A 24,398-nucleotide genomic window follows, 5' to 3' on the forward strand; every position below is an offset into this window, starting at 1 on the left:
AAATGTAAGACATGTGATGGCTTTGCCTATGACCCAGATGGCACATTAATTTGGTTTACAGAATTATAGGAGGAAAAACACCACAATAATAGCAGTAACTGAGGCTTCTGCAAGTCTATTATTTTTTTACACTAAAAATCTTTTATTTTTGTCACCTGATCAATAAATATCACCAACATAATATGGAAATTGATAATCCCTTGTAGGTTGCTTATTCTTTATTTGGAACATTTAAGATATTTCAGAATTTATATGTGTACAAAACAAGGTAAAGAAAATTCGTATGAGCTTGTGGAAAAGCAAAAGAAACTGACTTCCCATTTGTTAATGGAACCTGTATTTTGATGGTACTGGGGGCAGTTTGAGACATTCCTTATATTTGGTTATGCTGGTGGGGGCTTCTGGGAAGAGTTGTAGTGCAACACCCTCCTGAAGATTATTAGCCCCCCCTCCCCCCACACACATTTGTTTAGCTTCTTAAAATAGGGGTCAGCTGTCACAGTGCAAATATTTGGCAGATTTCAGATTTCCTTGGATGAAGAAACAGACTTACTGCTCTTTGAGAAACATGCAAGCCAAAATTCTTGTAGTTAAGCTAAACCAGTGTAGCATTTGAATCAAAGTTGTCCTTATTTTATTGTTGTTGTTGCTACTATTAAATTATTGTTATTCAAATTGGAACAGCTTTTCTTAAATCTCCACTATTGATTTTAGTCATAATATATGGTAAGTAGTAATATGAACTAGGGCTGTGCCCTAGAGTCAGATCAGGAAAGGTGTTGAAGAGCATGTGGAAGTTGGAAGATAACCTGCTGTGAATGTTTAAGGTAGCTGTGTTTCCTGTAGTTATAGGACAGCTGTGGAAAGTATTGTGTGATCATTGAAAAAGATGCAGTTGCTTTAAAGAGTTGCAAAGAGTTACTCTATTCCCACACCCCTTTGCTTCATTCAAATCATCTTTCTGGAATTAAATTCAAAACACTACACGGTTATCATATAGAAAGGATTTAATTAATTTAGTTTAGTTTTGACTGATTTTACATAAAATTATTAAATCCATTAAACCCAATTTATAATAGACAGTTTAATTCACCATATCCAAACTCATGTATTTGTTTGCTCAAAACCCAGGAGTCTCCTTTGACTTAAAAACTCTGATCTGTGGATAGAACTTTTTTAAAAAATGCTGTATTTCTTCACAGAGAGATTTGTCGTGTGGTCTGAAAATACCAATGAAAACCCTCAGGTGAAAGCAACAGCTTTGGTGAGTGATACGATTTTACACATCAGCCTATGCATGTATTTACCCAAATGATTGGTTGCTGTTGGTGCTCTGTGCGATTATTTTTATTCTGTACTTTGGTCTAAGATAGAATTGTGATTTGAACAGGCAAAAACAAGAGACTGCTTGTGAATCATGTTTTATATCAAGGGTTCCCAGCACCCAGGCTGCGGCCTACTACTGGGCCATGGCCTGTTCGAAACCAGGCTGAGGGGAAATGGCAAGCGCATATGCGTGAAGTGCTGCTTACATGAGCGGACACATGCACTTGCACATGGAGTTCCATTCGCATGAGTGGAGGGCACATGCGCCACTCACACAAGTGGAACTGGGTGTGTCCACATGCACCACACACACACACACAAACACAGAAAAGGCCACCAAGCTAGAAAAGTTGGGGACCGCTGTTTTATATGGTTGCTTTCCTCTTTAATCTATCCAAGTTGCTGAAGAGATGAGTGAGTTTCAACTGAAACTTTTAAATTGTTATCCAATTTATCATCCGGGCTCAGCAATAAATGTAGGTCTTCAAACACTTAACCCTTAATGAACTCTTTGTTTCACTTGGCAAAAGACTTGCAGATACAACTTGACAAGACAATTGGGTTGAGATAGGCAGCTATAGAAATTGAATAAATATATAATAAATAAAATAAATTAGCTTTGAATTTTAATGAAAACAGAAACAAAGACTTAAACACACCTGTTGGCTGGTCTTTGGGTAATCTTGGTAGACATGGTGGCTCAGTGGTTAAGACACTGAGCTTGTCAATTGGATAGGTCAGCAGTTCGGCAGTTTGAATCCCTAGTGCTGTGTAATGTAAGGTGACCAGATTTTCAGATTGGAAAAGAGGGACACCCTTGACCGGGCGGGGGGGGGGGGGGGGGGCTTGATTAAAAAAAATTTTTTTGTCAAAAGGTCACCCCAGGACACTGAAACCAGCATAAATACGAATCTGTTGCCAAACAAAATTTTGATCACGTGACCATGAGGATGCTGCAACGGTCGCTAAGTGTGAAAAATGGTCGCAACGGTCGCTAAGTGTGAAAAATGGTCTCAACGGTCGCTAAGTGTGAAAAATGGTCATCAGTCACTTTTTTCAATGCCATTGTAACTTTGGTCACGAAATGTTTTCCCCCTCCTCGAGACTCCTCACTTCTTCCTTCATTCCTCTTGCTTATCTACCTTCACCTTATCTGTCTTCTGCTCTTTCCCTCTCTTCCTTCCTTCCTCCCTCCTTCCATCCTCTTCTTTCCTCACTCACTCCCTTCCTCCTTTTTTCTCTTCCTTCCTCCTTCCATTCTTTATACGATATAAAATTCAATGAGGGTGAAACACACCAAATCTGGCAAAGCTGCCTTGCACCAACCTGGCCTGCCCATAGAATAGCAGCCACTTTGAGACACATAAACCTGGTCTGAACATATTGCATCACAAAGATTTGCAAAGATCACATTTGCAAAAAGGAACATTTCTTGTAGTAAATACATTTTATAAACAATTTAAAAGTAAAAATCCCCCCCAAAATAATAAAAAAGGTATTCTATAAATAAAAGAAATCCTTAAAAACCATTGTTAAGTATTACACCAGCAATAATTTATACTGTCACCATTTCAAACTATCATCAGAAATACGAATCCGTTGCCAAACATCAACATTTTGATCGCGTAACCATGAGGATGCCACAACGGTCGCTAAGTGTGAAAATGGTCGCTAAGTGTGAAAAATGGTCATCAGTCACTTTTTTCAATGCCATTGTATCTTCCTGATTATTAAAAGTGCAAATTCACTCAGTGTCAATCATGACTCCTGAGTCCATTTCAAAGTATTGTGCATAGAAATTTTAAAAATGGCTTGTTTCAATTTATTTTGGATAGAATCTTTTTTTAAATAGTCTAAGACAATTTAAAAAAAGAATCAACACAGAATACCACTATTTTAAAAAATCATATGCACAATAAATAAAATATTATTTTAAAATACATTGAGCCTATACTCCTTACAGTAAATGACTCATCTGGAAACAAGCCAATAGCATTTTTTGTGCTTTCAAATTTACAGATGTTCCAAAATCAGCTTAAAGTCCAAATATTTAAAGACCACCCCCCTCAAAGCTATCTTACCAGAGCTTTAAATATCTTCTGGGGAGGCCCTGTAATCCCATTCATGACAAAGGTAGGGCTTTCTCAGGAGGAAGGTTTCAGCTGGTGCCCATCCTTTGGAAACCTCCTCCAGAGCAGGGAGCCCTAACCTGCTGTCCATTCAGGAAGGCTGTACAAATTATTCTGTCTTCTAGAGCCATTGGGATTTAATATGGTTTTATCACTGGATTTTCTTTTTATTGTTTTTGTGGAATTGTTACAATGATTTTATAATAATATAATTTTATTTGGCATTTTTGTTGCTGTAAACTGCTGAAAGCCCCTGATAGAATACAAATTATTTAATAATAAATTTAAAAAGCTGGATGCAAGATATGAAAAGATTGCAAACTATTGTTCAAGATAATTTGAGAAAAGGGAATCATTCACCAAGAGTGCTAATAACTACTGCTAAGTTATATAGCAAATCAGATACTAAGGCCTAATGCCACAGAGGGGAGAGAAATTCATAAGTTTTCAAGATTTCCTGCACTGCTTCAAACATATACACTTAATACCAATGAATCCACAGCTATTATTTGATACAAGAAGATGGGTATGGAGAACGGAAAGAAATTTAAATTAATAAAAAAGATGCCACTGAAATCATCTGTTTTAAATTATAATCCCTCTTCCTGACAGTGGATCAATAAAAAAAGATTATGCCCAATTCAAACTGGAAAAATACATTTAGCTCCAAAAAATAAGATCGTCATGGTGATGAAAGAACATGGCAAGTATCCCTAGGAATTATTTGTCTCCAGGCAAATAAGGAAATACCTGTTGCTCTGGTCTTTATTTTAATGCAATTCTTGCTTAAGGCAGAGCCCTCCCCCGAAAAAATGCTTCTGCTGGGCTGCGAGAGCCACGTGGAAGTTGTCTGCACGGCTGAAAAACGGACTGTTTGCTGGGCTGGGAGGAGGAGACAGCCCCCTGCCTTCTCCCCCTTTGGCTTTGAGGAGTTCACAGCCAGCAAGGGCGGCAAGTCTGGATGGAACCACGTGGAAGTTCTCTGCGCGACCGGCAGCCGCTTTTTACTCCCGAGTAAAATTTTTACTCGGGAGTAAATTTTACTCCCGAGTAAAATTTTTACTCGGGAGTAAAATTTACTCCCGAGTAAAAATTTTTACAAAACATGATTTATTTTACTCACCACCAGTAAACGCAGCTGCAACCCCAACAAGAAAGACAAAATAAAATGGAGACTCGCACATGCGTCCTCAGCTAAGGAGTCCAGCCAATCAGTGAGCTGGTTGGCCAGCTCACTGATTGGCTGGAGTCCAGCCAATCAAATCAGTGAGCGGCAGGCTGGGCTGGCTTAAATTTGTAGGTAGCATAGAACAGAACGATGAGCCAGCCCAGCAGCTGATGGGCGGGAGCTGCAAGCGCCAAAAAAAGCGTGCCTTTTAAAAAAGCGGGCGGGACGCGGGAAAATGCATCAAAAATCGGGGGTGTCCCGCCAAAAGCGGGATGTCTGGTCACCTTAGTGTAATGGACTGAGCTCCCGTTATTTGTCTCAGCTTCTGCCAACCTAGCAGTTCGAAAGCACATAAAAATGCAAGTAGAAAAATGGAGACCACCTTTGGTGGAAAGGTAACAGTGTTCTGTGCACCTTTGGCATTTAGCCATGCCGGCCACATGACCACAGAGACGACTTTGGACAGTGCTGGCTCTTCAGCTTTGAAATGGAGATGAGCACTGCCCCCTAGAGTTGGGAACAACTAGCACATATGTGTGAGGGGAACCTTTACCTTTATCTTATGGGGTTCTACTTGTTACTAAGATCCTTCCATAGTTCTGATATCTGCTCTGATATTTTTCTTGTTTAAATTTTTAAGTCTTTTTAGTGGTGATTTGATTACTTGATTCTATTTTTATTTATTTATTTTTCACATTTTTTTTACTCTCCTATCCCCTTCAGAGAAGGATGCTTGTTGATGTACAATAAAATGTTAAAGTATATAAAACAGCACATAAGAATTTTTTTAAAAAATGTAGAATTTAAAAAGAGGCAATTAGGATTAAATCCTGAAAAAAATTAGCTTAAAAAGCAGAGGAGGGCTCTCAGGGCTCCAACCAGCCCCACATTTGTGTGTTCCTCTAGGATCCCATTCAAGGCTGCAAAACCATGTTATATTCCTTTTTGGAAGGCCAGGGATATTTGGTCCTGCCTCACCTCTGGGGGGAGGAATATTACATAGGGTAGGGACAATGACAGAGACAACTCTCTTCCTAGACTCCACCACTTGGAATTCTTTAATTGACAGATCTGCAACATCACTTCCTGATTGGATGGGATAGCCCAAGGTAATGGAATAATTTTATTGTTAAAATTACTCGTTTTACATAGGAACTGTGTCATACAACGTCTTACATTATTATCCTCACTGAGTCTTACTTAAATGCCCCCTGCATCTTGTTTTCTTGTCTTTCATATATCTATATAAACAGCAAAAAAAGGTTTAGATTTTTCTGTAGATAGTGTAAGGACTCCTCAGCTGTCCAGATATGGCTGAACTCTGTCCAGATGTTGCTGAACAGTGAATTGTGGGGAAAATCAATTCTTCATTTTCTCCATTACTCACAGTGCTGTCTGGATATACTGAGAATTGGAGATCAACCACATCTTCCTCCACCTTACCTGTACATTTATCCCTGAAAGAACTCGGTGATAGCCAAATCTTTAAGTTCTTAAGGCAAAAAATGTCCATGAATAATCTTGGAATGATAGTCAGAAGATGACTGGTATCTTTACCCTGCATTCCAACAGACTAATAAGCAGATTACCAGGTCCCTCTGCTCTTTTTAAAAGGTCATTGAGTTCCTTCATAAAGGCAGTTGACAAAAGGAAGGATTTCAGTTACTATTGCTTAGCTGCTCAATCCCCTCATGTATATTTAGATTTGGGCCATTTCCTTTTTAAGCTTTTAGCAATAGTCCAGCTTCCATTTCTGGAAGATTGCATGAGCTGAAGTACAAAGAGGAAAGGGTTAAATATTTTTCATGGTTTAGTAACTTCTTCTGTTTTGCCTTCTCAATTAGGATGTATATTAATTTATATTTTGGCCATTGGTTCTTGCCAATACTCAATTACAAGAAACTAAAGTAACTTTATTTGTGTGTTTACTGATCTTTCATTTCCAGTAAAGAAATCAAATCTGTTTCTGTGAAAGATCAGAAGAAACGGGGAAGATACAGATAAAAAGTTCTTATATATAGATACCATATGATTATTTCCTGCATTCTAAATACTTTATACATATGTAAGACACATGCTTAAAGCTAGAGTCTTCTTCAATCTGATATTCTGCAGTTGTTGGGATTGCAACTACTTAAAATCCCTGTCAGCAAGGGAGGGGGCATGGTCTCAAAACATGTGGAAGATATTAAGTTGGTAAAACTGCTGCAGTCCATCCATTTTACAGGGCTGGCAGTTTAGCTTTTTTTTAATTAAGGGCGGTCACGCTCCCCAATCACTGATCTTCAGGTTTTGTAAAATTCAGAGTCCTGTAAAAGTTAGTATAATCATTAAGCATAAGTTTAGCAGTCATAAACTGTCATGATGATACTACCTGCACATTGAATGCTAGATTAGATAAATTCGTGTTAAAAGGATATGTATTTCCCATGAAGGTTTAAACGGGCTCTTTACCAATGAAAGCAAAAGGAATATTATTTTTGTTCTTATAAAAGTTACTTCTGACTAAAAACATGGAAATTGATGTTTCATGCAGTATTATCAATCAATCTTACAGTCCTTTGCCTATTTATTTTGTCATTGCCCAAATAAATAAATAATCATGATGTAGAGCAGAGATTAAAACAACTAAGGCTCCAGGGCTAAACGCCATTTTTTGAACAGCTGGGATTTTGTCTGAAACAGTTCAACTCTCCTCAAACTATTGCGCATCCCTAATATCAAATACATGACTGGGGAGTCATTGTGTTAACCACATCACATTTTAATTATGTTTAAATGTAACCAAAGCAATATCAGATCTGCATTGTTTATGTCTGTAAGGCAATGTTCCTTAAGATCTCCAAAATATCAAATTTGCATTACATTCTGCATAAGCAAAGTGATATTAAGATTTGATTTTTTTTAAAATACAATAACTTAAAGTTTCCTTATGAATATAAGAACAAAGATATTAAAAATTGTAATGTATAGAAATCTTTATTTTTACCAGTGAAGTGTGAGGGCTTGCTTGCTTTTTAAGAAACTGAGTACAAGCTCTTTAAAGAGCTCTGGTGGCACAGTGGTTAGAATGCAGTATTGCAGGCTAACTCTGCCTACAGCATACAGTTCGATCCTGGTGATGGAATGGTATTTAAGTCCAAGTGCTATTAATGGGATGGGATGGGATAGGATAGGATAGGATAGGATAGGATAGGATAGGATAGGATAGGATAGAATAGAATAGAATAGAATAGAATAGAATAGAATAGAATAGAATAGAATAGAATGGTATTTGTCCAAGTGCAATTAATGGGATGGGACAGAATAGAATAGAGTAGAATAGAATAGAATAGAATAGAATAGAATAGAATGGTATTTGTCCAAGTGCAATTAATGGGATGGGACAGAATAGAATAGAGTAGAGTAGAATAGAATAGAATAGAATAGAATAGAACAGAACACAATAACTTTATTTGGCTAAGTGTGATTACACACACATGGAATGTGCGTGCAATTGGATAATAATTATTGCTATTGCTAAAGTGCTCTGAGGTAAGAACTGGAGATTTCTGGAGGAGAAGCTAGTTGCTGAGTTAAGGAGAAACGGGACTAAGTGAAAACTGGATCTTATTCCATAAGGCTGACTTTGTTTGCCTAGAATCCTGATGGCGAACCTATGGCACACGTGCCACAGGTGGCATCTGGAGCCATATTTGCCAGCACACCAGCCCCCAGCTCTGGCCAGCTGACTTTTGGCCTTCCAGAGGGCCAGGGGACGCCATTTTCGCCCTCACCAGGCTTCAGGAAAGCCTCCAGAGCCTAGAGAGGGTGAAAAACCATCCCAACCGGCCAATCAGAAATCTTTCAAGTCTTTCAAAGGAATATTTATGACTACAGATCTTATCTAGCTTGGAAAGCTGCCATGTAAATATTTTCCAAATTAGGTGCTGTGCAAGGAAAGACTGGGCACAGAGTCTCTAATATTCACAGACAGATCTGCAAATTCCTGAAACGAATCTAATGACCAAACATTTTTTTTCCTACAAAAGCCCATTCCCCTTTCGTTCCTCTTTTATTTCCTATGGGAGGGGCCAATCACCTTCTACCTGTGACTTTACTCCCAAGTCTACCTTGATTTCTGAGTTGTTCTTTTCTTCTGGCAGCTCTGCCCATGCGCACACTGGGAACAGGCTCTAGCTGTTCATCTGCCTCACTGCCGTCCAGCATCGTAGGCCCCTGATCACTGCCAGATGGCCTTGGCCCTGTCTCTGCCTCCAATGCAGAGCCCTCGTCCGAGCCTTCCCATGCTTCCAGGACTGGCCCATGCTCCTCCCCAACCTCCTCACTGTCCGACTCTGCTGCCAGCTCTGCTGGCCGCTGGTAGGTCGCAACAGATACCGAGAAGAGGTACTATTACCTTGATGTGTAGTAACTCAGCATCTGATGAAATATAGTCTCATTGCATCATCTAGCTTCTGCAGACATGGTGGACCCATTATAATCATTTTCTTCTGAAGACTTATGAATGCTAATACTTTGGAAAAATCCAAAGAGTATTTGTTTATTTAATAAATAGGCCACTTGATGCCCAAAATACAACTGATTGCAAGAGTAAAATACCAAAACAAAAACAATCAGACCACCACAAAGCAAAACCAAAAGGAGAGTCCACAATCACTGTGACCTCACAGCCTGGGAGATCAACCGGGTCTTCAATAATTTTGTGAACAATGCAAGAATGGCAGCCAAATGAATAACTGGAGGAGGATCATCTCACAGGGAATAAGAGCAGATCCTGTTGAGGTCCTTGATGATTTTTGGAATGGGGAAGCAGAACAACCCATGTCACAATCACTCCCAAGTGCCACACTAACACTGAAGAGCCTAAGCTTCTCTCTGGTTGCTGGGAGAGCTCCAGGCAATGAAACAATTCAGGAACGCTAATAGTTCAAGCCTCACCAGGGAGTTGTCAGTCATATCTTATTGTGTGATATGGAGGGTTGATAAGAAGGCTTATTGTGTGGCCTCCAGCACGGTTTTTTAAAGATAGGCAAGGCCTTGCTGTCATCTACCCTGGAATATCCAGTCCTGAAGTCCTTAAATTCAAATAGATTTATTTCAAAGATAAAATGTAATTTAAAGAGATTTGTAACAGCACCACTCCCTCAATCAAACAGACAGGCCTTCATAAAAAAAAAGTATTTGAATTCATGCTAGGGGCCAAGTCTTAAACACTGAAAAATGAGAAGGTTTTCTTTTCTTTTTTAAAATCTTTATTGATGCTTTAAGGAAAGCATTGTGACAGAGGCATCCAGCTCCCTGTCTTTCTTCTGAATAGCCTTTGGTGAAAGAGATTTCACTCAGTTTATGCACTCTAGCATGCCACAGTAAAAATGTTCATGTATGTATTTTTGATTGAAGCCCAAGACACTGATCATGTCATAGCTAAAGAGGACATGCTATAAACCATAGCTGAGTTAAGCTTTCACAGCTGTTGGCTTGAAATTCTCAATACCTAATGGATTTTTGTCCTTCAAATACTAGTAAATGAAATATGATTGTATTTTATACTGTATGTTGCAAAGGTGGGTTCCGGATCCCGTTGCAACTAGTACGGTTGCAACGGGACCTGGCATGCACCACATGAATGCTCACAGCGTTCAGCGCACACATGTGTACTTACCTCTTGCAACACCTCCGTGACCTCCGCGATGCTCTAGCTACTCAGTGGAGTGTCACACAGGGGCCGTGCACTCTGCGTGCGGAAGCGCCGAAGAGCTCAAATACAGGTAAGGAACTCGGGTGGGCAGGCAGGCAGGTCCTCCGGAGCACCGTACCGGAATGATACCTGGTGCTCTGAACAGGCACCGGTACATCCGTACTCTGGTATACCGCCTGCAACCCACCACCGACCGATATGTTGGCTTTCCCTTAAGGGAGTGTATACAAAAGACTACTACTAAATATTATAACTCCTTTTTATTAAATATAAGAATGTAGGTTTCTTCCTTTCAAAAATAGGCTGCAGTCCTGTGTGTAATTTTATGAATGTAAGCCAGGGTGAGATGCTATGGGTTCACCCAGGTTCAGGAGAACCCATAGCTAACTTTATGGTTGGTTCAGAGAACCTCCAAATCCCATCCTGGCTGGTCTCACCCAGCCCTTCCCACCCTGCCCCTCCCAGGAGTCTCCACATAGCCCATTTTGGATCTGTGGTAAGTGCAGGCCGTGCAGAGGCTTGGGGAGGGGGAAAATGGGCCTCCCAGAAGACCTCTGGAGCCCAGGGGAGGCAGTTTTTGCTGCCTCTGTAGCCTGGGGAAGGTGAAAACGCCCTCCCCCCGGTGTGGTGCAGGAGGCTGACTATGCCACACCCACCATGGCCATGCCCATTCAGCAACACAGCAGAGAACCCATTGCTGAAATTTTTGAAGCCCACCCCGGATGTAACCTCCATTGATTCAGCAGGATTTCCTTTGCAGTCAATTTTATGACGAATGAGACTTCGTCGAAACGTCGCCAAGACATCTCCAATTCTACGCGGGAGAAAACCCGAAAAACTAGAGACCTACATACTAACACCCGCGAAAACCTCAGAAAACATATATATATATGTTTTTTTTTATTTGTGTTTTTTTGGGTTTCTGTCGTGATGGACTCTTGTGACGAGCCGATTGACAGATGATGGAAGCAGTTAGCTTCCTCCCATAATTGGGGCTTACCAGGTGTTGTAAAAATCTAATATATATATATATATATATATATATATATATATATATATATATATATATATATATATATATATATATATATATATATAGGTGACCAGACGTCCCGATTCTATCCAAAATACAAAATACCACCTGCAGTTATTCACTTAAGAACTGTGGCAAGAAAGGTGGTATAGTGACCAAAGTTACAATGGCATTGAAAAAAGTGACTGATTACCATTTTTCACACTTAGCGACCATTTTCACACTTAGCGACCATTGCAGCATTCTCATGGTCACGTGATCAAAAGTTGATGTTTGGCAAGAGTTACAATTTATATTTGTAAATTGTAGTTATGCTGAAATAAAAAAAATATTACAAAACTATTTTTGCGTTATATGAAAATTTTTGTTGCTCCATATAAAATTTTTAATCAAGCCCCCCCCCCCCCCGCCCCGGTCACAGATGTCCCTCTTTACCAATCTGAAAATCTGGTCACCTTTATATATATATATATATATATATATATATATATATATATATATATATATATATATATATATATATTTATTTATTTATTTATTTATTTATTTATTTATTTGTGCTGATAAATAAATAATATTTATTTATTTATAATAAATATAATAAATATATTATATAAAAAATATATATAATAAAATAAATTTATAATATTTAAATATTTATTTATCAGCACAAATAAAAAAACACAAATATAACAAAGGCAACAGTAAAAAATATTGGGTTTCTGTCGTGATGGACTCTTGTGACAAGCCGAAGGACAGATGATGGAAGCAGTTAGCTTCCTCCCATAATTGGGGCTTACCAGGGGTTGTAAAAATCTAATTTATATATATATATATATATATATATATATATATATATATATATATATATATATATATATATATATATATATATATATATATATATATATATATATATATATATATATATATATATATATGTATGTATTTGTGCTGATAAATAAATAAAGGAAGGCTAGTATAGATCTATTTCAAGCTATTTAGCTCTCATCAGCTAGCCATATCCTTACTGGGATTCGAACCTGCTTGTATTGCAATACAGCACAGGTTCGAATCCCAGTAAGGATATGGCTAGCTGATGAGAGCTAAATAGCTTGAAATAGATCTATACTAGCCTTCCTTTATTTATTTATCAGCACAAATAAAACACAAATATAACAAAGGCAACAGTAAAAATATTGGGTTTCTGTCATGATGGACTCTTGTGACGAGCCGAAGGACAGATGATGGAAGCAGTTAGCTTCCTCCCATAATTGGGGCTTACCAGGGGTTGTAAAAATCTTATATATATATAATAATATATATATATAATATATATATATAATATAATATAATATATATGTTATATTTATGCTGATAAATAAATAAAGGGAGACTAGTATAGATCTATTTCAAGCTATTTAGCTCTCATCAGCTAGCCATACCCAAGTTTTTGGGAATCGAACAATAAATGTCAAGCACAAACTTATTTAAATGTCCATTTCAAATTGTTTTCTTCTGGGGTCATGGGATCCCAATTTGTAGTATAATGGGGTCAAATTCAAATTATTTTAATTTTGTTGTTGTTTTGTAGGGAGGATACATTTACTTTACATCAACCTTTGGTTGACTTTTTTTTTGAACCCTCAGCCGTATAACTTTTGTTTTTGAGACAGTTGTTATTATACCAGTTTGGTATACCAAAAGAATTCTAAAACATTTGGGGTGGGGGAGGTTGCTCCAGTATGCATCATTTTGTTCTTGCTTATACTGAAATTCATTTGTCATTTTTGTAAACCATCCATGTAATATGGATGGCAGATGGAGTTCAAAACTATGTAGGAGACTATAGAGAAAACCCACAGGATAGAGCTGCTTTTGACTTGATCACTCTAAAGAAGAAACATGAATGCTTTGGCTTAACAAAATATCAGCAACAGAGGAAAGGGGCCAGTCCCTGGTCACCCCTATTATTATAAAAACCAGCTGCTCTTTTGCCTCCAGTGACTTCTATAGGGACCAGCTGCCCAACGGAGGCACATGGCAGAAAGGACACCACCTGTTCACCCATTTTGAAAAGGGCTGTTTCATTTTCTTTATAGTTTGGGGACACATGGATTGGTAATAAGCGGAATTGTTACAATCCTTATTCTTACAAAGCAGAGACAAGCAACGTAAAGTGGAAATAAATAGGCAAGTTGTTTGATTAAAAGCCCTTCATTATGTTCTGTACCACTTGCTAGTTGTACTACTTTGACCTGCAGGTAGAAGATAGTGTAGTGTGTATGTGTATGTCCCTTTATTTATTTATATCTGTTTTAATCAGCGGTGGGATTCACTTACCTTCCCTACCAGTTCACAAATGTGAGTGCGGCACCATGGCTGCGCATGCACACTTCCTTCTGTGCATGCACAGTTTTGCGCATTATGTCGGGGCAGATGGGTAGAGCCTCCCGCAGCTGCCACTACTGGTTTGCCTGAAAATAAATACACCAGAAGAGATGCAAATCTAGAGTTTTTATTCATTTGCTACTTACGGATTACAAAGAAAGATATTTTTTTTAAAAGGACAAGGGTTCACTGAAAAAAATGTGAAGTCATTTACTGATATTCTAGAACAATTTAATTTTCTTTGTAAGATTGCTACTCTATCTATACTACTTTTTCACTAAACCTAGTAGGATTACCCTTAGGACGGTAAGTATTATGGGTGGTAAGTAAACATGGAAAACCCGAAAATTTCTACAGAACCTATTTAGCCTACTTATAGAATTATTTTGTTCTTTCTCTATTACCATATCTACAGTCTGCCTCTAATATTGTATATTACTGCATAATAATGTAAATGTGAACTTCACATTTTCTGTAGCTCTACTGTGTGACAGATTCATTAGAATTTCATGAAACACACAAACAATGAATGACTAATATATTTCTGCCAATCCTAGTGTTCCTTTTTGCAAATTCCCAGCTGAGAACTTATTTCAGAAGAAAAGACTAAAAGGAGGGGGAACTTCCATTTTCCATTGCAAGTTAATAAAGGAAACCATCCAGGTTAAAAGGCATCCATTCTCCTTGAGAAATGAAGTTTAAAGAAGCAGTTTATTAATATAGCTGTTTTCCTAGATCAGACAGGTTCAGATATATGGAGAAGCTCAGAGTATAATATAAATATGATGAGCTTGCAGACTCCTTGGATTCAAAACAGCTGGCATTTTTGCATATGGAATTTCACTAATTGACATATAGCTGTATTATTCTATAGCTTCCATTAATTGGCTAATAATAAATGAAGCATGTTAACTATAGTAACCAGCACTGTATTTGCATGTGATCCCCTGAGGTTTAATACTGGGTGGGCTGTAATGAAGATTTAATTATTTCACTTTTGGTTAGACACCTTTAAGTTATATGAAAACTTTACAGGTTTCTAATATGGCAGCTATTTTGAATTTGAAAGACCACAGAAAATTTAACATTTCATTAAACAGCCATGCGGGTAAAGGTTGGCTCCATGCACACTAATTAATGTTTGCACCAGGCATATCATGTGAACAAGGTCTATATCACATTTCTATCAAGCTTCTGGTAATAAGTCTGGTTGGAAGCAGTTAATCCAAAGAGCAAGTCTTGTCAAAGCTCTGGCTAGTAAAATTGATTAAGAAGAGGGTTAAATTAGGAAAAGGAAATAGGAAGCTCTAATCTAAATCTCCATTATAAAAGCAACTTTCTGGTTTGTACCACTAGTTAGCTCAATGTTGCTTTATATATCAACAGGGAACCTAAGCCCAAGCCTTAATGTACAATACTTTCTTTGCTTTTGGCAAGTCATAGCTTATTCAATAAACCATGACTAAATGAGTCATGAGTTGACAGTCGGAAACCAGTCAAAGTGTTTGTATCTCAGCATCTTGGTGTTTGCCTTCTAACTTGGGGATAAATGTTCTTCGGATATGAATCTGTAGTAAAGAGATTGTCAATCATATACTCTCATTCAATGATAGATAGTATTAACTTTGCAACTATATATTTCTTGCCACATTTCACTTGACTGAATCCGTCTCAAGTCATTCAACCTGCATTGATTTAAGGCTAGTTGAAGCAGTCTTTTCCTTGTGTTTTAGCCACTTTAGTATCTGAAAGCAGGAGATATGACACTAAAAATCTAACAGGTGCTTCAGACCACTTTTGTTGCACTATTGCGGTTATTTTAAAATGTGAGTTACAGTACAGGCAATGTACAGGTTTTATTAATGTATAACACTTGATTTCCTTGGTGGTTTTTTAATAGTTTCCTGTCTAATTAGTATTAATTGAATGCATCCTAAGTATAGGAAATTGGAAAATTGGAACACCAAAATGTTATGCTGTATGCACCAAAAATAGCCTTATCCATATTTAGATTCATGGAAAGAGAAGTCACTCTATTGAATTTGCAATGGTTAAGCAGCTCCCTTTTAATATCCATCTATGTAATTAGGCTGCTGTTCCTGGTTTTAAAAGAGTACTATTCTACAACATGCAAAGATTCCTTCCAGTTGGCCTCAGTTACTCTGACCTCCTTGACCCACCACATAATTTTTGGCATCAATATAAAAGTGGTTTGCATTGCTTCCCACTGGATTGTTCTTTTTTAATTCTCAGTCTGCTCTGCTAGTTTTCCTTCAATGTCTAAGCAGGCCTGATCTTGTTTAACTTCCAAATACAGAAAAGGATAACCAGATGCTGCAACATAGGGAGACATTGCATTAACAAAAATCATGTTACATTCAGTGGTATTTTATACATTTGTCATCTATAAATTTCAGTGAATGGGTTTAAAAATAAGGAGTATAAAAGTCTGAATGCAATCTATTGCAATCTTTTATTGCAATCTTCTGCAATAAAAGGATAAGACTCCCTTTGATCAATGATGGGATTTCAAGCAAAAACTTAAAATTTCAGACCCAGAATTCTCCACTTAAATGTTTAGGACAGGCTCAGAGACGAATGTAATTAAGCTTGAAATGAAAGCATTTGCAATAACCATTTTGTAATTTGTTCATTTTAACAACACACGAGAATCCCATTACTAGAGGACATGTAAAACCCAACTCAGAATGATCACTTGCAGAAGAAGAACTGGACACAGTGACTCCCGTAATTGCCATTGAGGGATGTTAAGACAATGTCTCAATATAGCCTATAAAATAAAATTAACTGTGAACTAAAATATTTTGAGAATGTTCTTAGGAAAATTGTTTTGGTATGAACAGATTCATATGAGTCACTTCAATCCATGTGCAATAAAAAGTAAAAGCAGAACTAATGGCTTGGAAGAAGGACTTGAAAAGATTGAATCAACTTCTTGTCATTTTGTCTGAGTGTTTTTGTGGTCAGAATGCCCTTCACTATCATGTTTTCATTTTTCCCCCTCTATAAAATAATGGCAGTTTTGCAATTGTCTCTTCCCACTCCCACAAATGTTTCTAACACAAATTTTTCTCTTCTGACTCAATACTGCTTATACCAAACTAGGATAAAGACTAAATATGTCTATCAGTCAGATGTTCTCAATAATGACACCCACACAGAGCTACTGTCTTCAAGGCTTGCCTTCCATTTCCATTTCATTTATTGAATTTATAGGCCGCCCAATCCCGGAGGACTCCAGGCGGCATTACAGAAATAAGAAATATTAAAAAGGATTAAGACAAATAAGACACAACAAATTAAAAGAAACACAACATGCACCCAGTCTAAGCGGGGCTGGACCTCAATCAAAAGGTCAACAGCCCCAGGCCTGCCGGAAAAGCCAGGTTTTTTTACGGAATTTTCTACTTTTTTTTATTTCATTTTCATTTTCATTTTATACAATCACTTATATACTGTGCGTAACAAAAAACAAAAAAAAGGAAAAAATCCACCATAAAAAAAAACCCCAACATGACACTTCAATCCCCCATACACCCTTTCTTCTCCCCCTCCAACTTTCATTTCTCCCCTCCAGCATTCCCCTCTTCTACTTCCCTTCCCCCTCAGACATCTCCCCCCCCCTCCATCTCACCCTCCTTACATTCCCCTCTCGCTCCCTCTTTACTTCTCCCTCTTCTTTCCCTCTTCTCCTCACTTTGGTGTATCCCTACAATTAATCTATTCAGTTTATTTTTTAGAAAATAAAAGAGAAAAAGAAAAAAAGAAAGAAAAAGAGCCGCAGTATACAAGTGAATTCTTATTGTTCTAAGAATTGAAACTGTAATTCCACCCTCCCCCCTCCCCCCTATAATCCCCCCTCCCTAACCCCCTTACGGCTTCCCAGGTCCCATACCCGGCATAGTTCTTTAACAAGCACTTGAGTATAATAAAGCCAGCTAACTTTAAAGTTAAAAAAATAAAAGAAAAACAAAAAAAAGGGAATAGTAAAAAATAGAAAAGAAAAAAACACACACAGAAAAAAAAAGAAAAACAAGAAAGATCAATAAACCCACTACATTAACACAGCTTCCCATCATCTGTAAATCTTAAACAATGTAGCTCATTCCAAATTTCGGTTATTTTACTACTTGCAGGGTTTCAAACTGTGTTAGAGCCAGGTAAGTTAATCAATTAGAATTCCCCAACTAAAAGTCTCATTGCTTTATCTATCTATTCAGACCTTTAATTTATCTCTTTTTTATCCGAATATCCAAACCTTTCTATAAAACCATTAAACTCAAGTACTTCTTTCATTTTTCATTTCCAACACCTCCCATTCTATCCTTACCCACATCCACATGTAAATTTTTTACCTTCCACCCTGCCTTTATCCATATCCACATATATATTTTATCCGCGTCCATTGCTCCTCACATATTTACTCCACCTTCCTGGAGACTCTCTGACTAATCTTTCTTAACCTTATATTGAAATAGCAACTCATACAAACATCAGCTTGCATTCTAGCCCCAAGTAGTCTAGTTAAGCTTTCGCTACCCTTCCCTCTCCCACGCGCCTCCCAACTCCGTTCGTCCCAGACCACAACTCAAAAAGATCGCGATCTCCGCTCTCCTCGCCTAGGAAAATAATTCATGCGCAATTTGAGTTAGAGTTCAAACAAATCTTATATACAATATGTGTCCACAATCAGCAACGCTTCTTTCAGTCTCCATGTCTCATCATCGATATACAACTTTTCCATTTTATCCCAGGCAGAAATCATAAAGTTTTAAGAACATCGCTAAGTCTTTATTCTTTACTCTTCTGCCCTTCCGGAAGAGGAAAGCAACACCCTCCGCCTTGTAGCCACGTGTCTCGCTGCTTGTCTTCTCCTTCTCCTTGTCTCTCTCCAGGTCCGGATGAATCAGGAAGTCCCGCCTTCAGGGTCTTGTAATAAAATTCTCGGGCTTCACAGACAGAATTAATGCGGTGTTTTTGATTGCCAAATGTAACTGTAATGCCAGCTGGGACTTCCCATTTGTATGGAATCTGAGAATTTCTGAGTTCTTCAGTTAAGAAAATGTAATCTCTCCTTGCTCTTAATATTTGAGATGGTATCTCTTTAAAAACAATCAAGTCCTGTCCATCAATTCTCAACCTCTTGTTGTAAAGCTTCTGTATTATCACATTTCTGGATTCCCTTGTGGTAAAGTATATAATTATGTCCCTCGGAAGCTGTCGCTGTTTTGCTACCCACGAATTCTGGCGGTAAATTTTTTGAATCTGCCAATCAAAGTTAAGTCCCGGACTTCCCACCGAGCGGCTAAGAGCCTCAAAGAAGATCTGTTTCAAATTCTCCTGTTCGTTTTCACGCAGTCCTCTAACTCTTATTGCGAAGGCAGTCTTATTATAATTTATCATGACAAGTTGTTTTTGAGCATTTTCAATTTCCTGTTGTAACATTTGAATTTTGGATGTCAAATTAAAGTTAGTTTCTTCCAAAAGTTCCAATTTATCCTCCGTTTCAGCAATATAATCTGTCATGACTGTCATTACTCCGATCATATCCTCCTTTGCTTGAGCAATTTTAGCATCAAATTGATCATATAAATCCGATATCAGTTGATTAATTTCCTGTCTGAAATTATTAAGCGTTTTGAGAAGAAATTCTTGTGTTAACAAATCTCCAGTGGAGGGTGTAGGAGGCAAGGGTAGCGGCTTCACAGCAGTTTTTTGAGATATGTTATTAAGGAAGCGCTTCTGCTTAGATTTGGGAGCCATTCCAGAACAAAAATAAAAGACAAGCAATCAGGCTAGCCAAGAATCAAAGTCTCTGCTCCCCTCAGTTAATCTTTTAACAGTTAATACAGAGAAGCCTTCAGGAGAGTAGGGCTGACTAAGTACGTCACATCAAACACAAAAGCTATAAGATCGCCATCTTGTGACGCAGCTAGAAAAGGGAGCCTTTTGCAAAGTTGAAGCTGGTATTTTAGATAGTAATAGAAGAAATTCCTCAGGAATGGTCCCCGCCCGGATTAATTTTTAAATAGCTTAGCTTTGTCCTGGGGGGGGGCAATCTGCCTAGGGCTGCAAAAAAGGCAGCTGCGGAGAACTGGCTGGAGTAAAAGCTCAGCTAATGTTGAACCTCTTCTCCATTCACAGCAAAAAAAAAGCTATGAATTACAAAGAGATCCTAACGACTGACCTTCTCCCTGCCCCTTTCTGCCAGAAAGGGGAGATATCTATAGATCTTATAAGATATACAGACCAGAACCCTGAGAGGAGCTCCGTTGAGCTCCCGACGGCGGCAGGCTCCTCCCCCCGAAGCCGGAAAAGCCAGGTTTTGATAGCTTTACGGAAGGCCATGAGGGTGGGTAGGGTCCGGATCTCTGGGGGTAGCTCATTCCATAGGGCCGGAGTGGCAACAGAGGAGGCCCTACTCCGAGGTGTCACCAGCCGGCATTGTCCAGCTGATGGCACCTGGAGAAGGCCCATCCTGTGCGATCTTATCGGTCTTAGGGAGGTATGCGGCAGAAGACGGTCTTGTAGATGTCCGGGTCCTAGGCCAATCTTGTAAAGAATTTGGCTGGAGGGTAAGAAGCTTTTTCCTCCTCTCATTTTAAAGTATTTCCAGATTGATCAAGATAGTTGGTTTAAAGGAGCTAAGTTTTTTATTGATCAAACTTGCATTATTTTTATTATACATTTTAACTACATGAATAGCCATATTACGGTTTTCAGAAAAGTGTTAGATAAGTGTAATGAATTTGCACATTCATTGCATTGGTATTCATTTATTTCAATGTTTCTTAAATTTGCCAATTTTAAGATGTCTAAACTTCAAATTTTAGAATTCTTAATTTAAGAAGTGCACACATCTTCAAGTTGCCAAACTTGGGTAAACTCTGATCTATTTGGTTGCCTGCTTTTCTACTGCTGTTAATTAAGGCTAGTCTTCTCTATCTGCTTAATCTAGTAACAATTTCCACTAAATTCAGTAGAATACACCTTAGAGTAGACATTAATTAGGTTACCCTATAAGAATATAACAACACTCAATAACAATAATGTAATAAGGTATCTGGACAGCTGAATCAGTAACAGGCATTCTGTGATTCTCCAAATGTTTTTAAACTTCAGTTTAGAAGTAGAGAATTATGTGTAATTATTTAGCAACACTTGGACGGTTACATCACTCACTTTTAACTCTTTAGATCTGGCTGCTACTTGATACAGGTAGTCCTTGACTTATAACTATTCCTTTAGTGACCATTTGAAGTTACAACAGCACTGAAAAAAGTGACAGTTCTTCACATTTACAATCATCGCAGCATCCCCATGATTACATAATCAAAATTTGGGCACTTGGTAACCAGCATGTATGTACAATAGTTGCAGCAACCCTGCCATAGGTGGTATTCAGCAGGTTCTGACCAATTCTGGAGAACCGGTAGCAGAAATTTTGAGTAGTCTGGAGAACCGGTAAATACCATCTCTGACTGGCGCCGTCCCCATCTGCCTCCTGAGTCCCAGCTGATTGGGAGGGAATGGAGCTTTTACAGTATCCTTCCCTTGCCACACCCACCAAGCCACGCCCACAAAACCGGAAGTACATTTTTTTTACTCCCATCACTGAACCCCAGGGTCACGTGATTACCATTTGTGACCTTCCCAACTGGCTTCTGAAAACAAGGAAAGCTATATTTGTTTAATCCTTACACAATTCACTTAACAGTGATTAGCAACAGAAATTCTGATCCCAATTCTAATGTAAGTTGAGGACTAGCCTATTTAAAACAGCATCAATTAAAAAAATAAAGGACAAGCTTACATTTGTTATTTCTGCTGGAAAGTTTGGGACATACTTTTTCTTTTTCTGGTTGGGCAAAGTTGTTGCTGTTTTGTTCTTATGTATATTTGCATGTATTGTTTTTCTTTTTTATTTGTAAACCACCCAAGATAAAAAGTTGGGTGGCCCCTAAATGTGTATAAATAAATACTAAGTAAATAAGTAAGTGATGCATCTGAACCTTGCATCAACCTTGTTTTTACAGGATAGATCCAGGGCTAGGCTTTACTTCTGCAATGTGAAGATAATAATACAGCTCAACCTTAGAAAATTGTTCTAACTCAAAGTTACAAACACAAACAAAACTTATAGAAATATATTCTTCTAGAATGTTAGCACTAATACTAGTAGCAAGTGCTATTCAACAATAATCTTTTAATATATCTTCCTTCCTTCCTTTCTTCCTTCCTTCCTTCCTTCCTTCCTCCCTCCCTCCCTCCCTGGAAAAATGATCCTTCTTTTGATTCTGAAACAGTATTTTCCATTCTGGCAGCTTCCAAATGTGTTGGGATTATGGCTCCTAGAACTGATAATAGATATGTGAGTCAGAATGTCCATGACATATAATCCATTGGGAAGTTCTCCTAAGAAGAGCTCTTACAATCAAACCAGATTCACTCTGGTATGCCTGAATTCAGTTCTGGTTTTTCCTCAGCTCCCATCCATTTCAATTGCATCATTTAATTAAATGGAGGTACCATTGGACTGTTCATGTTCAACAGCAGAATATTCTGGGCTGGCCCAACGGTGATGTTCATGACCTTAGATTGGTTAGTCTACAACTGCAGTAACAACTGAGCTGGCAATATATGAACTTTACTAAAACATTCCTTGTAATAGCTGTGGGGAAACCAATTAAAAATAAAAGTTTTCCCTTAAGACATAGGGTATACCTTATATTTCATTCGAATTCCTGTTTTCTCTTTCCCATTTATGGTTTTCAAATCTATCTATCTATCTATCTATCTATCTATCTATCTATCTATCTATCTATCTATCTATCTATCTATCACATTTCTAGGCTGCATAAATAGGGGGATAGAATCAAGATCATGTGAAGGCTTAATACCACTTTATAATGCCTTGGTAAGGCCACACTTGGAATACTGCATTCAGTTTTGGTTGCCACAATGTAAAAAAAATGTGGAGACTCTAGAAAGAGTGCAGAGAAGAGCAACAAAGATGATTAGGGGACGAGACTAAAACATATGAAGAACGGTTGCAGGAACTGGGTATGTCTAGTTTAATGAAAAGAAGGACTAGGGGAAACATGGTAGAAGTGTTCCAATATCTCAGGGGCTGCCACAAAGAAGAGGGAGTCAAGCTATTCTCCAAAGCACCTGAGGGCAGGACATTTGTCTGAAGTGGTGTAGAGTTTCCTGCCTAAGCAGGGGGTTGGACTACTAGAAGACTTCCAAGGACCCTTCCAACTCTGTTATTGTTTTCTGTTCTGTTTAGTCTGTCTGTCTCTGTCTCTATCCATCCATCTATCATTTGTATGTCTATCTATCATTATCTCACCCCAAAAGACAAAACTTAAACACAAAGTAGCTGAATAGCCCTACATAGCTTTTTCCAAGCTGCAGATTTCCAAAGGCTTTGAAATGCAACTTCCATCATCCTTTGCCGGGGCAAGCTGATGTGCTCAGGGATTTGGGAATGATGGGATTTCCCTACATTTCTTATGGGCAGAAAGTGGACTCATACGTTTCCTTGAAAACGTCTCTCAAAGTTTATTAGGGTGGCCTCTTTCCGCAGAAGAAAGATGCGCGCGCTGTTTAACCATCCCGTCAGCTAAATCTCATCGAGTCCAAAAGGCCAGTCAATGGGGCTAGGATGAAACCTGGGCCAGCAGGGGCTCTTTTTCGTATCTGTTGCCCAACTAGGGCGGGCCAAGCAGCCGCTCTTTTAGCGCCTCTAGAATGGATGTTGAGGTAACCCGAAGAGGCAGCCTCTTTTCAACACCCCCTTCCGCCCCCTTTTTAAACGGGCGGCGGCAGGGAGCACGGACAGCAAAAGCGGCGCCCCGCTCCTCTCCGCTCTTTTATTTTGTATTCAATAGGCAGCAGAGGCTCGAGAAGGAGCCGAGGAGCGGCAGCAACGCTGCGAGCGAGCCGAAAAGGGGAGCCAAAAAGCAAAGCCCAAAAAAAAAAAAAAAAGCAAGCTTTCCAACTGGCTTTGGCGTGGCGCGGGAATCCGACCCACCGCCTCCTTCCCCTCGCAGACGGGGAGGGTGAACTGCCGCGCTGCACCACACCACTTCCCAAAACAGATTTCCAGACTTGGAAGCAGCCCGCCACTAAAGGAGGAGGAGGAGGAAGCGAGGCGAGCGCCGGCTGCTCCTGCTGCTGTTTCGCGCTCTCCGCCCCCTTCCCGCGCCTTGACGCAGAGCGAGGGAGCGAGCGGAGAAAGCAACGGCGCCGTCCGGCTGAGAACCCGAAGGAAAAAGCGGGAGAGTGGCGGCGGCTGGAGAAATCGCAGGCGGAGACCGAGGTAGCTAATCTTCTTGCCCTCCTCACACACCCACACCCGCTACCCTTCCTTACTCCAACCTTGGCGCCAAGGGCACCATTTCTCTCTTCCTTTATAGGGCTGGCTATAGTTGCGGGGCAAGAGGGGGCGTTTGCCCCGCACCGTTGCCCCATCTTCTAAAGGCGGGCGGTGGCAGGCGCTTTTTTGTTTGTGTGTCTGTGTGTGTGTGTGTCGCGACTGCTTTGCCGTGAAAGAAAGGGAGGGAAGCCGCCGCTGGGGTGAAGGGGGTGGTGGTGGTGAAGCAGAGGTCTGTTCTCCTACAACTG

General features: G+C 39.1%; 1 protein-coding gene and 1 long non-coding RNA gene across 5 annotated transcripts in view; one reads left to right on the plus strand and one right to left on the minus strand.

Annotated features, from left to right (window-relative positions):
- LOC116506143 overlaps positions 1–13,808 on the minus strand; it is a 53,021-nt gene extending 39,213 nt beyond the window's left edge. The window contains exon 1 of the long non-coding RNA XR_004255009.1: positions 13,701–13,808. This is a non-coding gene — a long non-coding RNA (uncharacterized LOC116506143). The remainder of the gene's footprint in view (positions 1–13,700) is intronic.
- LOC116506138 (A-kinase anchor protein 2-like) overlaps positions 1–24,398 on the plus strand; it is a 161,327-nt gene that overhangs the window by 54,317 nt on the left and 82,612 nt on the right. The window contains exon 2 of one of the 4 annotated variants that reach the window (XM_032213795.1): positions 1,203–1,264. Coding sequence is in view for 2 of the 4 variants with exons in the window: in XM_032213793.1 (XP_032069684.1) it covers positions 1,184–1,264 (81 nt within the window). In the remaining 2 variants the exon portion in view is untranslated. Of the gene's footprint in view, positions 1–1,064; positions 1,265–23,850; positions 24,094–24,398 lie in introns of those variants that run through there. The other 3 variants (XM_032213793.1, XM_032213792.1, XM_032213794.1) reach the window with 3 other exon arrangements.

This window comes from Thamnophis elegans, chromosome 3 (genome assembly GCF_009769535.1).
Source record: "Thamnophis elegans isolate rThaEle1 chromosome 3, rThaEle1.pri, whole genome shotgun sequence".
Lineage (NCBI taxonomy): Eukaryota > Metazoa > Chordata > Lepidosauria > Squamata > Colubridae > Thamnophis > Thamnophis elegans.